Below are 17,053 nucleotides of genomic sequence, written 5' to 3' on the forward strand. Positions count from 1 at the left end.
AAGCTGTGAAACCCACAGGAAGTTGTTATTTTTCTACCGATCAACGTATTTACTTAATGAATATCTTTACATTATAGGACCATGGTGGTGAGCTGTCCAGAGAACACTTGGAACGAGTATATGTCTTTGCTTTAATGTGGAGCGTCGGTGCCCTGCTTGAGCTGGACGACAGGAAAAAGATGGAGGTCTGGCTCAGAGGGAACAGCGGCTTCTGTCTTAACTTACCAAATATTCCATCCGGCAGCGAGGACACAATGTTTGACTATCATGTCTCGGATAATGGTATTTTCTCAAATTACCCTTCAACCATATATTTCCACACCTCTTCTACATTCTGCATCAAAGTTTAGGTTTTTAACTTGTGTGCATTTATTTTTCTTCCAGGTCACTGGGTACACTGGAGCAACCGAGTAGAGGAGTACATTTATCCATCTGACTCCACCCCAGAGTACCGTTCCATTTTAGTTCCTAATGTGGACAATGTCAGAACAGACTTCCTAATTCAGACAATTGCCAAGCAGGGCAAGGTGAGACCTACTTCATTGCGCATTGGCTCTGTTTATTTTTACGTTATTAAATGATCATGATCACGTAGGAAAGGTATAATCCACTGATACACTGATAATCTAGTGTTCATCTCTGGACAAGTGTTGATCTCTGGACAGAGCTGAGCAGACTCCCGCGTGCCCATGTTTCAGATCAATAACAGAGCATCTGTTCTACTGCAGCGGATAGAAACATCCTGTAGTGTACAAAGTAAAAACCTGTTAAATGATTCATGGAATGGCATTATTCATGGGATTCCTGGGTGTGCATGAAAGAGAATAGAAAGCATCGGTATGTTGTTAGGCTTGGAAAGTATTTAGTTCCTTCCAATTTCCAGCCATTTATTTCTATATACTTTGTGTAAATGTGGATTTCTGTTTCAATCTGTCCAATAGCCAAACCAATGATTAAATAAATTAATGATAATTTGAAGTAATATAGCACACATATCAACTATAGTCCTTCAATGAAGATTGGTATTTATTATTAATAATCAGCTAACATTTATATATAGTTCCTTGTAAATAAAGGTTGTTAAGGGGCCTCTTTCTGTCCAGAATGTTTACAGTGTTTAGGTGTTTCACTACTAGAAGGGGAATTCATCTTTTTAACATTTTCTAGGCCGTTTTGCTGATTGGAGAGCAAGGGACAGCCAAGACAGTCATCATCAAGGGTTACATGTCAAAATATGATCCTGACACTCACATGGGCAAGAGCCTCAACTTCTCCTCTGCAACCACACCTTTCATGTTCCAGGTAAAAAAAAAAACAACAAAAAAACATCTTTCTTCACTTCTAACCTATTTAAATTTAAGCTTGCAGTCCCCCCTGGTGCAGTCACATCTGACACAATCTCCAGGTTAGCCTAATTGTTATTGTATCATGTATGGTCATGAACCTGTCTGGGTCAATACTTCAGACTGGTACTATGGATTTTGTTGGGACTGAACGGATGCCTTTCTATCTATTTTGTACCCTTTTTGTCACCGGAGACTTTTTGTCTGTGCTTTTTTTTAGAGGACAATAGAAAGTTATGTTGATAAAAGAATGGGAGCTACATATGGTCCTCCTGCTGGGAAGAAAATGACCATTTTTATAGATGATATCAACATGCCTATCATCAATGAATGGGGAGACCAGGTCAGGAATCATTATTCAAATCAAGATGTTGAAATCCTAATTTGTATCTTGGCTTAATCATGTTTTCAAGTGTCTTAATTTCCTTAAAAAAAGGCAATATTAAATAATAAAAATGCTGATACATGACAATAACAAGCCTCCTGTTATAGGTGACAAATGAAATTGTCAGGCAGCTGATGGAACAAAAAGGCTTCTACAATTTAGAGAAACCAGGTGAGTTCACCAATATCGTGGACATTCAGTTTCTGGCAGCCATGATCCATCCTGGAGGAGGTCGCAATGATATACCACAGAGACTGAAGAGGCAGTTCTCCATCTTTAATTGTACCCTGCCCTCCAACGCTTCCATTGACAAAATATTTGGTGAGCAACTAGAGAATCGTAGAATTATCCGTGCATTATTTGTTGTAACATTTGAGCACTTTTTACCCTTTTGAACCCTTTATACAGGTGTAATTGGTATGGGTCATTTCTGTGAAAGTCGTGGGTTTTCCATTGAGGTTCAGAACCTGGTACGCCAGTTGGTGCCTCTAACCCGCCTTCTCTGGCAGCTAACTAAAATTAAGATGCTTCCAACACCTGCCAAGTTTCACTACATCTTTAATTTGAGAGATCTCTCCAGAATCTGGCAAGGCATGCTCAATACAACCGCTGAGGTCGTTGGCTCCGTTCAGGTGAAAACATTTTTCTGATGCAACGTCCTTGTCCTGAACGAATAACGGCAATAACAACGAGTGGATTAAAAAAATGTCCAAAAGGTGCTGCTGGGATTGTGGAAGCACGAGTGCAAACGCGTGATCGCTGACAGGTTTACCATGCCAGAGGACGTGGAGTGGTTCGACCAGTCTATAGCAAAGTTGGTCGGGGAGAAGCTTGGTGGGGAGCACCAGAAAATAGTGGACTGTGGACACGACCGATACTTTGTCGACTTCCTTCGAGATGCGCCCGAGGACACTGGTATTGATCAGCTACAGCCCCTAGACTTCCGTGTAGCATCAATGTTTCCAATTTTGTTGCGTAATTTAAAAACCAACTATTTTTTTTTCACAGGAGAAGAGAAAGAAGATGCAGATTTAGAGATGCCAAAGGTGTATGAACCTATTGAGTCTTTTGAGAGCTTAAAGGAACGTCTGAACATGTTCCTCACCCAGTACAACGAGACCATCAGGGGTACTGGCATGGACATGGTCTTCTTTCAGGATGCTATGATACATCTGATCAAGGTACTGTCATGCGAGTCTGATTCTGAAAGATCCCCAACTGTGACACCTCTGACCAACCCACCAAAACTGCCATAATTACACAGTTCCATGTTATATTGAAAGTTTTCTTAACGCTTTCTCTTGCGATTATCATTGTAGGTGTCGAGGATAATTCGGACACCTGGTGGTAATGCTTTGCTGGTGGGCGTTGGAGGTTCTGGTAAACAGAGCTTGACCAGACTGGCTTCATTCATAGCTTCATTTGACTTCTTCCAAATCACTCTAACACGGTAATAAATACTACTGTGATCTTGTTAACCTTTTCATAAATACATTTCATATATTCCTATTGTTTTTGCCATCACCTGCACTCTGGTGCATGAACCTTACTGCTACAGTGAAATTTATCCACTAGCTCTCATGCTCGGTTTAATTAATTTCACTTTTTTAAATCCGTATTTATTTTTCTGTGTTCATAGCTGTGTTCCTTTCAGGATGCCATAAAAAGATGAGATATATTTGATCTAATGAGCTTGGAGATTGCCTCTACTGCACAGTGTAATTATTGTTTAAATTAAATTAGCATTAGAATTGTGGGTAACTTTCTGTTCTAACTGAGCAACTCTGAAAAATACATGCACTTTAGGAGTGAAAATAAGCCAGACCAATATTTCTACAGTTTTAATGAGACTGTCTTACCAGATATTAGACATATTTCAACAGTTTACTTTTTCCATCTTGTACCAGCTAATGAAGCTCTAACACGTGCAGAATGCAAGACTCATCAACACCAGCATTGCAATTCTTTTGGCATCATCGCTTCAGAATCCTAATTTAGTTTAGATGCAGAAAATAATGAGGATGTGTGCATCTTTCTGTTTATTTCATTTTTCTTTCAGACACAGTAACTGTAATGAAAAAGAGAAGAGAAAAACACTGTTAGCATTCCTGTTTTTTTTTTCCAGCTCATACAACACATCAAATTTGATGGATGATCTAAAGAACTTGTACAGAATTGCTGGCCAACAGGGCAAAGGCATCACCTTCATCTTTACAGACAATGAAATCAAAGATGAGTCTTTTCTGGAGTACATGAACAATGTCCTGTCATCTGGAGAGGTATGAGGCAGGGCGACAACATATCAGATGATACGTTATTAATAAAGCCAGCCTGGAAATATAAACGAAAATATGTGATGTATAGGAATGATAACAGCATTTGACAAAGGTGAATATAACATAATTTGTGTGCACGCTGTCAGGTATCCAATTTATTTGCTCGTGATGAGAGTGATGAGATCCTCAACGACCTTGTCCCCATAATGAAGCGAGAATTTCCAAAGCGACCGCCGACCAACGAAAACCTGTACGAGTACTTCATGTCACGTGTTCAAAAGAATCTCCATGTGGTTCTGTGCTTCTCACCTGTTGGCGAGAAGTTCCGGAACCGCGCCTTAAAGTTCCCGGCATTGATATCTGGATGCACCATGGACTGGTTCAGTCGATGGCCTAAAGATGCTCTCGTTGCAGGTATCATTGCTATTATGAGCAGCTCAACAGATATCACAAAATTTTGCTTATGATGATATCTGAATCTACACTTTGTGTTGTTTAACTTTACTTTTTCTTAAAAGCATTTCAATTGTTCATACGTATCATTGAAAATTTATACCACCAAGCTTTGGAGCTTTCAGTTGATTTTAAGAATGTGTGGCCTGTTTGATCCTTATAAAAATTTCTTTCAGAACATTTGTTGCATTTCTGTACATTTTAGAAAACTGAAATGGTCATACAGAAGTTTGGCCACTTACGTCTAACCTTTTCCTTTTATTTTGGTATGCAAATAAAGATGATTAGGTCTAGGTGGACCATGCAGATGAATGTGACCCTTATCCCCCATGTCCTTCTACTTTCTGTATTTCAGTATCAGAGCACTTCCTGGCAGCGTACGACATTGAATGCACACACGAGGTAAAAAAGGAAGTAGTCCAATGCATGGGCTCTTTCCAAGATGGGGTGGCAGAGAAGTGTGTGGAATATTTCCAGAGGTATTTAATAAGTAACCTGACTTCCTGTGATTGCTAGTGTGAAGGTTGAAATCAACACTTTATATATAATTAATGGCAATACCAGGGTGGAAGCAAAAGGTATACTGACATGTGCGTAATGACACCTTTTTTGATTTTTAGATTCAGAAGAACGACTTATGTCACTCCCAAGTCCTACCTTTCCTTTATTCAGGGATACAAAACAATTTATGCAGAGAAGAGGTCTGAAGTCCGGAATCTGGCTGAGAGGTCAATGTCTTTTCAATTAATTCAACAATTTTTTGACCCTGAGCTTAATGAGCATTTTAAAGCACAGCTGCCTTTATTTCACTGAGGGGGGTATTAAATCAACTGCTATATACATTGTATATTGGCTATGTGATGTGCAGGACTGGTGTTAAAAGGTTGCACTATCAAGTTTGTTGATATGATCTCCCATAGGAGGTTATCTTTAATACTTCTTTAGGATGCACACAGGGCTTGAGAAGCTAAAGGAGGCATCTGAATCTGTAGCACTTCTAAGCAAGGAGCTGGAGGAGAAAGAAAAGGTGTTACAGGTGGCCAATGAAAAGGCTGATATGGTAGGTTTGATGCAAGAGAGTGAGTTTATTCAACAGAAACTTCACCAAGTTATATATATTTTTTAATTATATTTTTAATGTGAAATAGCTGAATGCATTTCTGTACTGGACCTTTTTTTTAATTACACCAAGGTACTGAAAGAGGTGACTGTAAAAGCGCAGGCAGCAGAAAAGGTAAAGGCAGAGGTGCAGAAAGTGAAAGACAAGGCTCAGGCCCTTGTAGACAGTATCACCGCTGACAAGGCCACTGCGACGGAGAAACTGGAAGCCGCCCGACCAGCTCTTGAGGAAGCGGAGGCCGCACTGCAGGTTTGGGACTTGGGGATTATGATTTTAGTTGCTTGTCCATGAATCCGTTCCTTCCAGACTAAATAATCATTGTTTATCTGCCCCTGCATCTGCCTACGACATGATCTGCTGCACTGGTTCACAAGCACACAGATCTGCTGTGATAAATGTAGAAATTAGTGGGAAAAAACGCTGAAATATTTAAGAAGCAACATTTATTTCTAAGCCTAGTTTTCAGAACAGCCATTTGCTGCCTTTATGTTGTAAACAAGTGGATAACTCTCCTGAATCGTGACACAATGTTTTCATTGATTCCTTTCATAGATTCTCTTTGTAGTGCAATACATGTTCATATAGCATCTTTACACTGATGATTTAAGGTGCACTTCCATGTAGAGAGTTGCACCAAAATGATGGCAAAATGATGGTAGATCCCTGATTAGATCTATTTTGTTGTCTTACATCTGCAACCCTTTGTGTTGATTGAAGAGCAGGAAATGTGTTGTGCTGGTATTTGGCATGATGGTGATTACGCATTGTTGTCATGCAGTTAATAATCACTTCAAAATACTTGAAATGCTTGAAATGGAAATGTGTGGTAAGCATGTTTAAAACAGTCCGCCATTCACGTTCACGTTGTTTATCAGCGTTGTGGTTGCTTGGCCGCTGCATAGATAGGAGGGACGAGGAAATGAAAGAATAGAGGGAATTAGGAAGGAGGAGGAGGATGATGCCTGAACCAAAGTGCATCGAGGAGCCAAAAATGGGGCAAGTGGGAAAGGATAATGATGAATCAGTCAAATGAATCTCACTGGGAGGATTTCGATTCTCTGCTGCTGTCTCCCTTTTAATGAGCACATTGAGAAGAATTCACTGTACAGTTTGCCTCATTCTGCATTTATTTTCTCCGCTTTTAAGCTACTGTCATGTGAATTTACAAAAAAACATGGTTTTCCAACTTTGTGGTGTTTGCAAATTTGGATAACATTAATTATACATTGATTGAGCTATGAACATCCCTATGACTGTTATTCCGTCTTTCCTCAGACGATCAAGCCGTCAGACATCGCCACTGTACGCACTCTCGGTCGCCCCCCTCACCTCATCATGCGGATCATGGACTGTGTGCTGCTGCTCTTCCAGAAGAAGATCAATACGGTCAAGGTGGACACAGAAAAGAACTGCATCACGCCATCCTGGCAGGAGTCCCTAAAACTAATGACGGCCGGAAACTTTGTGAGCAACCTGCAGGTAACAATACACGTGCACATGCCGCCTAAAGCACATCGTTTCAGCAAATTTCATATCCCCCCTGGAAAAACTCCCTCTGCATGTAAAACTACCGCACTTAAATATTGCAGCATTGTGGTCAATACAGGGAATGCATGGTTGTACATTATTCTGTCTCCCTCAGCAGCTGGCTGATATTTGTCTTGCATCCATCATGTGTCTCAGCATCTCTCTTATTCTGTGGTTTGGTTTTTTGTGCTTGTCGTTTTTTATGTGCTTGTTTTTTTCTTGTGTTTTTCTAGTCCTAATCCACCTCTGCTGCTTTTAACAGTTTTTACTGACCCAATTCTGAGTCATTTTTGTTGTTTTGCTGATTTCAACTTCTGAGATGTTTGAGAAAACATGGATAGTGAGTTTTTAGTAGCTGCAAATGACACATATCAAACATGCATATCACACTTTTCCAGCATGCAAGCTAGTCAAAATGAGGAACCCATTATATTTACCGGTATTTAGAAAACCATTGAGGATTCTTACAATTTATGTTGATGTACGTTGTATAACCACATATGTGGCACAACACAACATAATTAACTATGTACATTTTTTGCTATTGTGATAAACAACTGGGACTTTAGTTCCTTCTCCTTTCTCTTTCTCAGCTCGCTTTTTGCGGGATTTCGGTGTTGTATTTTCCATGAACAGTCTAAAAATGCCGCTCCTCATTTCCCTTCTTTGATATTGCAATGGTAGACTGGCAGATTTGGCAAAACTGAAAAGGTCATCGTAAATAAAAGTCCTCCTCCTATTCCATATAAAAGTGATCAGTTTTATTCTCCTCACTTGGTCCAGCTCCCCCACTCATTTTAAACCCTTTCAAAAGTTTAAGAGAAAAAGCGGAAGCGAAAAATGAGCAGTAACAAACTGATTAGCTTGCTAGCTTTGCTGCACTTAGAGCCGTTGTTTGCATATGCACAGTGACCTAAATGTCAAAAGAACTGATGTGATGTCATCTGACTGGCTGCCCTGTATATCAATGAAATGATGGGATGGATGATAGCCTTACATCTATTTTTTTATTATCATGCAATCTACCAATAGTACCTTGGCGATCTTTCCCTCTTTCACCCCTTTTTCCAACCCTACTGTTTTTGTGCCCTGCAGCAATTCCCCAAAGACACCATTACTGAGGAGGTGGTGGAGCTTCTGCTGCCTTATTTCGACATGCCTGATTATAACATTGAGACAGCCAAGAGGGTGTGTGGTAATGTGGCTGGCCTTGCATCCTGGACGAAAGCGATGGCCACCTTCTTTTCTATCAACAAGGAAGTCTTACCTTTGAAGGTAAGACATATTATTTTCTCCAGCAAATATTTTATATCACTGTAGATGGGACTAACATGGATGTATTTCTGTTCTGTATTTCTGTAGCCTGAACAATATACATTTACATTATAATGATCATATTATCACACTTATAATAGTTCTAATATAGCTCTGCAACTAACTATATACAGTACAGGGCAAAAGTCTGGACACAAATGAGCATTCAATGCGTTTTCTTTATTTTCATGATTATTTACATTGTCGATTCTCACTGAAGAAATGCTGACAAGGCAATTCTGTGACGTGAAAATCAAACCTCATGAAGCTCATTGAGAGAACACCAAGGGTCGGCAGCGCTACCAAAAAAAACCCAAAACAAAACAAAAGGCAGCTACATTGAAGAATCTGAAATACAAGACATATTTTGAGTTTTTTCATACTCTTTTGTTAAGTATGATTCCACATGTTTTCATTCATGGTGATGCCTTCAGCTAGAATCTATACCTCATCTGTTCCTAACTTGGTGATCAGTTTCTATATTATTTGTATTAGTTACTGATTTTTATCATTTGTATTGCAGGTTTTGGCAGGAGTAGCATTTTTGTTTAAAATAATGTGCACGCATATGCACGTGCACACACACATCTGTGTAGTTCTATCTTTGCAAGGACTTTCATAGACATAATACATTGCCCAGCTCCTTACCTAACCCCACCCTAACCTTAACCCAATTTTTACCTCAACCTCAGAAGCATCTTAACCATCAAACGGTTGTGAGGACCAGCCAGATGTCCTCACTTCCACAAAATGTCCTCACTTTGCTAGTAGAATGAATGTTCTGATAGTCAGTATGAAGCAAGTACAAGAACACACACACCGATGTTGGACAATGCATTCATATGGGAGGTCTAAAGTGGAGCAGAGCTGTTATTTTCCAGACCCAGGCTACTTAAAAACACCAAATCCTTGTTAACAACATCATGTATCATGGAATCATTTGTGGGACCTGAGCACTGAGAGGAAGAACTACTTCAAGAGAACTGGAGTTATTGTCTGACGGGATAAAAGTAATTTCAGCCGATTTATTCAGTCCTCAAAAGTCGTCCTGAATCAGTTAAACTCATCCCCTCTAAAGCTGTGCTGCCTCTTACAAGGTTTTGCACACACAATCACATACACACATGTTTACACAATTTCACCCTTTTGATTGTCTGTAATTCTACAGATGTATGACATTCAATAAGAAGCCTCACTTCAATGAAAGCAGTGATACATTAGGATTATGTCCTTGTCAGTGTCTATTTTATTCATCTTACACCTTCATGTCTCATCTCAGTACATATGCCCCCCCCTCTCCCACAGCTCATTTTTCTTTACACCGTTTTTATTCTTCTTCTCTCTTCCCCACTTATTTTCCTCTGTTCTTTAATTCTCTGTGACCCCTGTGAGCACTTTCTGTCTCTCCTCCGTAGTACTGACCTTTTCCTTTAGTGTGGAACAAATTGATTTTCTGGGTTCCAGCCCAACAGAGGCTTCTATTAAAGCTGCCTGGCTACTCTGCTGCTTTGAGATACAGCCCACCTCGGCCAGGAACACAGAGATGGTGCTCTCACATATCATTGAATATTAACAAATGCTTCAGCCTCCCTCTTCACTTGGCCAACTGTATACAGAACTTGTTTTTTTCCATTTTTGGTTCTGAACCTTTTGCAGTGCTTTTCCCCCCTCAGGTCTAACCAGCTCAAACCAGAAAAAGCCCTGCATGGTGCCTCCTTGGCTCTCATTTCTTTTTCACTCTTTTCATCTTTGTCATTTCCAATTTTCTGTTGGCCTTTAATCACTCATTTATCTCTGCTATTTGGCATTTTCCCCAGGCTTTCTAAAATATATATATATTTTTTTTTAAATGTGCCCTTGTCTATTATTGCTGTTATTATTGATATGAGCAACAACATATTCCAAATAATGCCTTTTGCTTTTCACATCATGGTTCCTTATGACAAATTCAACTGTCCATATTCAGTAGGGCTGTCGCATTTCCTCTTTATTCAGCCCTATAATGTGTTCCACCCCCATGGGCTTGTTATTTGCAACCAAAGTATTAGTCCGTCTATTCTACAGTCTCCTCTTTTCCTCCTTAGGCTAACCTGGCAGTGCAGGAGAACCGTCTAAACATAGCTAACAGGGACCTCCAGGAGGCTCAGGCTGAGCTGGATGCCAAGCAAGCGGAGCTGGATTTGGTTCAGGCTCAGTATGAGAAGGCAATGATGGAGAAACAGGTTCGAAGCTTTCAGTTTTAGACATGGCACTTTCCATCATTCCATGAATGTAAATTGAAAAGGATGGGATGAATGTCAGAGTATCTTTGATCAGACTATTGGACACCTAATGTAAAACTGAAATGATGCTTGCATTTTGTGGAGTCCCTATATAAACCCTACTTATGTGATTCATTTCAAATCCATGACGTTAAACTGCAAAGTCTACATTTGCCTTCATGTTCTTTAAAACTTGCAGAATTAAATTTATTCAGCTCAATCTTTTCCAGTATTAATAATAACCATTGTTCCAGCTCAATCTCTCGGCTCAGATTTTCACTTTATGTCCATATTTACTCCATTTAATGCATATTTGGTCTTAGAGGGGGGAAAAAATATAAAGTGATCTTTCATGCAAATTTATATGGGGTTTCTTTTCGTGCGCTACGTGACACTACCAACGAATAATGGTGGATTCTTACGTAACATTTGGAAAGGCTAAACTGACTTATGTGTGTGGACATTTTCCTCGTCAGGCCCTGCTGGAGGACGCTGAGCGCTGCAGACACAAGATGCAGACAGCATCCAGTCTCATTAGTGGCCTAGCTGGTGAGAAGGAGAGGTGGACTGAGCAGAGCAAAGAATTTGCTGCTCAAACCAAACGGCTTGTTGGTAGGTGGTGGAGCTGTGGAACTGTGTTTGTGATGCACACATTACCATTAATCTATAAGATCTCATATATAACCAATGGATAAGGGCACACAGTTACTACATTTTACAGATTGTAATGCTGACATTGTATTTTATAATTAATGACCAGAACAGAAATGGAATATTTGTCCTCTTCTTTTAGGTGATGTTCTCCTGGCTACTGGGTTCCTCTCCTATTCTGGCCCCTTCAATCAAGAGTTCCGAAATCTTTTATTGAGCGAATGGCAGCAGGAGCTGAAGCAGCGTCACATCCCATTTGGCGTCAACCTCAACCTGACCGAGATGCTTATCGACTCGCCCACCATAAGCGAGTGGAACCTGCAGGTCAGTGGTCTATTCTGCTAAATGTATTTCAGCCATGCACACAGTGTATAACTCCAGTTGGTGGGAGAATTATTTTCCAAAAAGGATTTCCATGTTCCTTTTTGAAATCTAACTATAAAACCACTGCACAGATATGCATATGTATGCATGCCGTATATGATGATGTTTAATCCAATAACCTGCCTTGAATTTTACAGGGACTCCCCAATGATGACCTGTCCATTCAGAATGGCATCATTGTCACTAAAGCTGCTCGCTATCCTCTCCTTGTTGACCCTCAGACACAGGGAAAATCATGGATCAAGAACAAAGAGGCCCAGAATGACCTACTGGTTTGTTATTTGATCTAAAGTGTGTGTGTGACCTGTGGTGACTGCTATATCTTTACATACATGATTTTATCACACTGTTTTAGGTTGGGTGATAACATGATGATCATTAATTAAAATGATTGTTGGTCTGGATAGTTATTATTTGCCTATTTCTCTAATTCTATCCTCTCAAGGTGACATAGACTAAGTCAGTTAAGGATGATTTTTCCACCATTTTTAAAGCAGTTAAAGTTTTAGTTTTTGTGTGGCATCATGGGAAATTTGGATTGTGTTCACAAAGGTCACACTATCAAACTTTTTTTTTTGGAACCTCACAAAAAGGAAAGAAAATGTCTTCTGAGGAATTCTTTGCACTACTCTATTCTGCTGGCATTAATTGCATTTGAGACCATTTTTTGTCCTCTATTCTGATCCCAGATCACGTCATTGAACCATAAGTATTTCAAGAACCATTTGGAGGACAGTTTATCGCTTGGTCGTCCTCTTCTGATTGAGGATATAGGGGAAGATTTGGATCCTGCACTTGACAACATCCTTGAAAAAAACTTCATTAAATCTGGGTCTACTTACAAGGTAAACTGGCTTCATATTGCACATCTGCACAGATGCAGTATATGTAAGGAACTATGAAGGTATTAAAGAGTATTCTGCTCATCAGCCAAAACCTCTAACCTTAAATTTGAATACTGTGCACTCAGTTTTTTTGTGATCCTCTTTTTTACACCCAAACAGTTGGAAATACTATTATTAAGAATGAAAATGATGATGACTAGTAAGAAAGTTTCTATCTCATTATCACCTCTCAGCTTGCGGCTAATGTTGGTTATGCAGCAGCTGATGAAACAGCTGGCTCCTTCCTTCTTGACGTCTCGCACATGAGAAGCAAACACGCGCAGACACCCAACATCCACACCTCCAGTGTTGAACTCCAGTGCTCCCAGTCCCCAATTAGAAATACGTGATTAACAGAAACTACATGGTTGAATGGTTGCATAGACGTATATATGATATTCTACTAGTGACTTCAGAGTGTGTCCACAGCCGTTTCCAACTGTGAATTTAATTTGCATTTATTACACATACATGTAATCAGATATTTTGCTGATGATTTCTGCTGGACAAAAGACATTTAAATGTGAATAGATAGATGGAGTTGATGAAGTATCATGGGTTACCCTCTCTGGCTTCTTACAGGTGAAGCTAGGTGACAAAGAGGTGGATGTATTGACTGGCTTCACACTGTATCTGACCACGAAGCTGCCTAACCCTTCATACACCCCTGAGATCAGCGCCCGCACCTCCATCATTGACTTCACCGTCACTAAGAGAGGACTGGAAGACCAGCTACTGGGCAGAGTCATTCTCACTGAAAAGCAGGTAGGGCTGATGTAATAAATACATTATCATCACTGTGTAATGTAAGATTAAGACACATCCTCGCAAAACAGTGTGAAGAAAGGACCATCAAATTATATATTCAAAATATATATTTTGCCTATATTAGAGACCACCACAACCATACCCGAATGCGTCCAACAGGGAAAAAAAATGTTGATCTATTCTTTTTGGTTCATTCGTACGCATAATAACTGCACAATAACTGCACAATAACTGTGATGGAGACAGAGCATTGACTGTGAAAGAACATTTACTGCTGAAGGAAGACAATTGTTCCTGGCAGTGGACAATGCCAAATGATTTGAGCCGGGGGGGATGGGGGGGTGGAAAGAAGCTTGTTAATCTGTGCATTAAATATGGATTTAATTAGATTGTGAGCTGAATATAAAACCCTCATCTTGCGCAGCTCTTGCACAAGATCTTTGGATTTTGTTTGTGTCAGGGAGTTTGGGTTTATTTGATTTTCACTTGCCCTTGATTTACAAAGTGCTTCCTTAACATAAAGGGCAACAGGACCGTAGGTTATATATGGCTGAGTGAGATTTGTGGCATATTCTTTTAATTTAGTGAGCACTCTGTCACTTAGGAACTGGAGAAGGAGAGGACAGACCTCCTGGAAGATGTGACAGCGAACAAAAGAAAGATGAAAGAACTAGAAGACAACCTTCTCTACCGACTGACAAGCACACAGGTGACATAAAACATGATAAAAATGAGGCACGGCTTTCCGCGGGCTGAAATGAGGGATTAAAACATTCATAAGAATTTAGAAGAAAATTATTTATCGCATTTAAAAAAAAAACCCACTGTATTAAATAATGTCCTTTGAAAAGGGCTCACTGGTGGACGATGAAAGTTTGATTGTTGTCCTTGGCAACACCAAACGCACCTCTGAAGAGGTCACTCAAAAGCTGCAAATTGCCGCCGAGACAGAGATCCAGATCAATGCTGCCAGAGAGGAGTACCGACCAGGTAGGTCATAACAATGGGCTCAGATTACTAAATCAGCTGATAAATCTCTCATAATCAGACAAAGCTGCAGGTCACAGCGATATTTGATCGAGGGAGGACTGGCTTGCCATGCATATCCCACCAGACGTTTATCATTCATTCAAAAATGTGTGTGCAAGAACTCTTTTGGGTACATGTTTGTGTTTTCAGTTGCAGCAAGAGGCAGCATCCTGTATTTCCTGATCACAGAAATGAATATGGTAAATGTCATGTATCAGACCTCCCTGAGACAGTTCCTGGGGATATTTGACCTCTCTCTGGCTAGGTGAGAACACTGAAGCATCTACTCATCTCTCATACAAACATTGTAAACATGTAACTTTAAGACAAAAAAACAGAAGTAATGTAAATATACCTGAACAGTATAAAAACCCTGAGCCACTTTATCTTTACTTACAAAGATGGTCTGGCATTTAATGGGAAATGTTTCTGGAGTACTTGCAACATTTTTAGGTGGTTTAAATGGTTAACTTTTTAATTTAATATTTATTATTAATACCAAGAAGAAGCTTCAGTGTAACTGGTAACCAGAATTCAAATGTTACGACAGTAGCTAAAGCATCAGGAGTGTAAAAAATGAGCTACTTTAATCATAGTCTATAGGTATTTTTAACGAATTTCTCCTTCACCAGGTCTGCTAAAAACCCAGTCACCAGCAAACGCATAGCCAACATCATAGAATATATGACCTTTGAGGTTTTCAAGTATGCATCTCGGGGCCTGTTTGAGGAGCACAAGTTCCTCTTCACCCTGCTGCTGACGCTGAAGATTGACATGCAAAACAATAAAGTCAAACACGAAGAGTTCCTCACTCTCATCAAAGGTAAGAATAAAATCTAGAGTGTTTTATGTTCAAGGACCGCGCTGTCTCACTCATCTAAAGTAAAGAGGCTGTCCATTTGGACTTTTTTCATGGGTCCATACACATGTAGGAGCATTAAAAGTGTGTGCAGGAAGCCGCTACAGCAACCAGAGTAAAAGTTAGAGGGAATAGAGATTTTAAAAGCTCTTGAGACTCTTTACAAAAGTGACATGTTACACTATGTGTGTTGTGTGGGCATCTCTTTTTTTAGGAGGTGCATCTCTGGACCTAAAAGCTTGCCCACAGAAGCCAGCTAAATGGATTCTTGACATGACCTGGCTCAATCTTGTAGAACTCAGCAAACTCTGGCAGTTTTCTGATGTATTAGATAAGGTATTACATATCTACTCTCTCTCTCTCTTTCACTCTTACACACACACACACACACACACACACACACACACACACACAGACACACACACACACACACTCCCCCCCAAACACACACACACACACACACACACGCTATTACACAAACATGATAAATTTACGTGACCCTGCCACATGTATAGTAATTCTTCTTTGGCTAGGAGACAATTTAGTCCATTATTCCTGCACATAGCAGCGGTCGTACGTTGTCTATTTCGCACACCAACTGCAGTCATCCCCAGGTGCTTATTAAATATTTTCACGCTGCTTTGCTCTAGTAAGCATGTCAATATCAGTCCCATCATGTCATACTTCATTGCAATCACACGCAGATGATTGCAGACGCCCCTGTGGATGACTGATAGCTTTGCGGCTTCCATTGAGAGTCAAGTCAATTGCCTTCAGCTGAGCACAGCAAAACCTGTACTTGGGTGTCATTAAGTTTTGATTGTGTGTCTGATTAATATTGGCGGATTAATTAATAGTTTTTGTTTTAATGAAATCAGTCCAAGATGGAATACACTGGCAGAGGTTTTAGTTTTGCCTCAAATAAAGGAACAAAGGGACTTTAATTCCCAGACTGCCTCAAACATACGCATTGGTTCTAAGTGTGGGACATTTTCTCTTCTACTGAAGAGCTTTAACATTTTTAATTGGAGCTGCTATTAGACAAAGACAAACATCATTCAGTTGAAAAGGAATCCAATAATGTGAATCAACAGCAGGCTTTGAGAAGACCTTTATGGGTCATTGTGCCCTTTGTTTCCAAAATTAACTCTTTTAAAATAGAAATAAAATAAAATAGTATGAAAAAATACCTAATAATTTAGTGATATCAGAATGGTTTGTTTTTTGTTTCTTTCAGATAAGCCACCATGAGAAACAGTGGAAAGCATGGTTCGATAAGGACGCCCCGGAGGAGGAGGTGCTCCCAAACAACTATGACAAGACCCTGGACTGCTTCAGACGCCTGCTCCTCATCCGTAGCTGGTGTCCTGACAGGACCATCGCTCAGGTTCCGACTGTCGTAGCTTTGTGTGGTTGAGATGTGGGGACACCCTGACAGCTTTCAAATAGCTTGTGGTTGCACACGATGAATGACTCAAACCTGAAGAAATACAAAGCTGATAGAGCTTTGAGGAGTCAGGGTTGTGAGGTGTATGCTGATTCTCTTCACCTGGAGTTTTATCTCCTTTTAGAAAAACAGTAGATTACATTAAATGAAATCTCTTGCTAGCTGTCTTTCTCTGAAGTTGTACAAAGGGCTGTTCGACTTTCATTTCAGACTGAATTTTGGTCTACTGCAAATGGGGAGAGAGGAATTTATTTTGTTACACTAAGAACAATTGTCTTGTTCTGACCTCTGACAGCAGATTTACCTTTTGACTCAAATCACCAGGCTAACAGGGAACGTAGCGCTCAGGAAC

At 40.0% G+C, this 17,053-nt stretch overlaps 1 protein-coding gene across 1 annotated transcript in view; it reads left to right on the forward strand.

Moving 5' to 3' along the window:
• dnah5 (dynein, axonemal, heavy chain 5) overlaps positions 1 to 17,053 on the forward strand; it is a 45,839-nt gene that overhangs the window by 21,794 nt on the left and 6,992 nt on the right. The window contains exons 51-79 of the mRNA XM_029839048.1: positions 78 to 282; positions 385 to 527; positions 1,168 to 1,302; positions 1,564 to 1,686; positions 1,836 to 2,049; positions 2,137 to 2,360; positions 2,445 to 2,643; positions 2,737 to 2,909; positions 3,048 to 3,178; positions 3,854 to 4,007; positions 4,151 to 4,418; positions 4,813 to 4,936; positions 5,078 to 5,185; positions 5,403 to 5,517; positions 5,650 to 5,826; positions 6,853 to 7,056; positions 8,200 to 8,379; positions 10,503 to 10,640; positions 11,156 to 11,291; positions 11,473 to 11,654; positions 11,852 to 11,986; positions 12,404 to 12,559; positions 13,181 to 13,363; positions 13,971 to 14,075; positions 14,218 to 14,356; positions 14,546 to 14,660; positions 15,028 to 15,218; positions 15,469 to 15,590; positions 16,492 to 16,641. Coding sequence (XP_029694908.1) covers positions 78 to 282; positions 385 to 527; positions 1,168 to 1,302; positions 1,564 to 1,686; positions 1,836 to 2,049; positions 2,137 to 2,360; positions 2,445 to 2,643; positions 2,737 to 2,909; positions 3,048 to 3,178; positions 3,854 to 4,007; positions 4,151 to 4,418; positions 4,813 to 4,936; positions 5,078 to 5,185; positions 5,403 to 5,517; positions 5,650 to 5,826; positions 6,853 to 7,056; positions 8,200 to 8,379; positions 10,503 to 10,640; positions 11,156 to 11,291; positions 11,473 to 11,654; positions 11,852 to 11,986; positions 12,404 to 12,559; positions 13,181 to 13,363; positions 13,971 to 14,075; positions 14,218 to 14,356; positions 14,546 to 14,660; positions 15,028 to 15,218; positions 15,469 to 15,590; positions 16,492 to 16,641 — 4,629 coding nt within the window. The remainder of the gene's footprint in view (positions 1 to 77; positions 283 to 384; positions 528 to 1,167; positions 1,303 to 1,563; positions 1,687 to 1,835; positions 2,050 to 2,136; positions 2,361 to 2,444; positions 2,644 to 2,736; positions 2,910 to 3,047; positions 3,179 to 3,853; positions 4,008 to 4,150; positions 4,419 to 4,812; positions 4,937 to 5,077; positions 5,186 to 5,402; positions 5,518 to 5,649; positions 5,827 to 6,852; positions 7,057 to 8,199; positions 8,380 to 10,502; positions 10,641 to 11,155; positions 11,292 to 11,472; positions 11,655 to 11,851; positions 11,987 to 12,403; positions 12,560 to 13,180; positions 13,364 to 13,970; positions 14,076 to 14,217; positions 14,357 to 14,545; positions 14,661 to 15,027; positions 15,219 to 15,468; positions 15,591 to 16,491; positions 16,642 to 17,053) is intronic.

This window comes from Takifugu rubripes, chromosome 7 (genome assembly GCF_901000725.2).
Source record: "Takifugu rubripes chromosome 7, fTakRub1.2, whole genome shotgun sequence".
In the NCBI taxonomy this organism is placed as follows: Eukaryota; Metazoa; Chordata; class Actinopteri; order Tetraodontiformes; family Tetraodontidae; genus Takifugu; species Takifugu rubripes.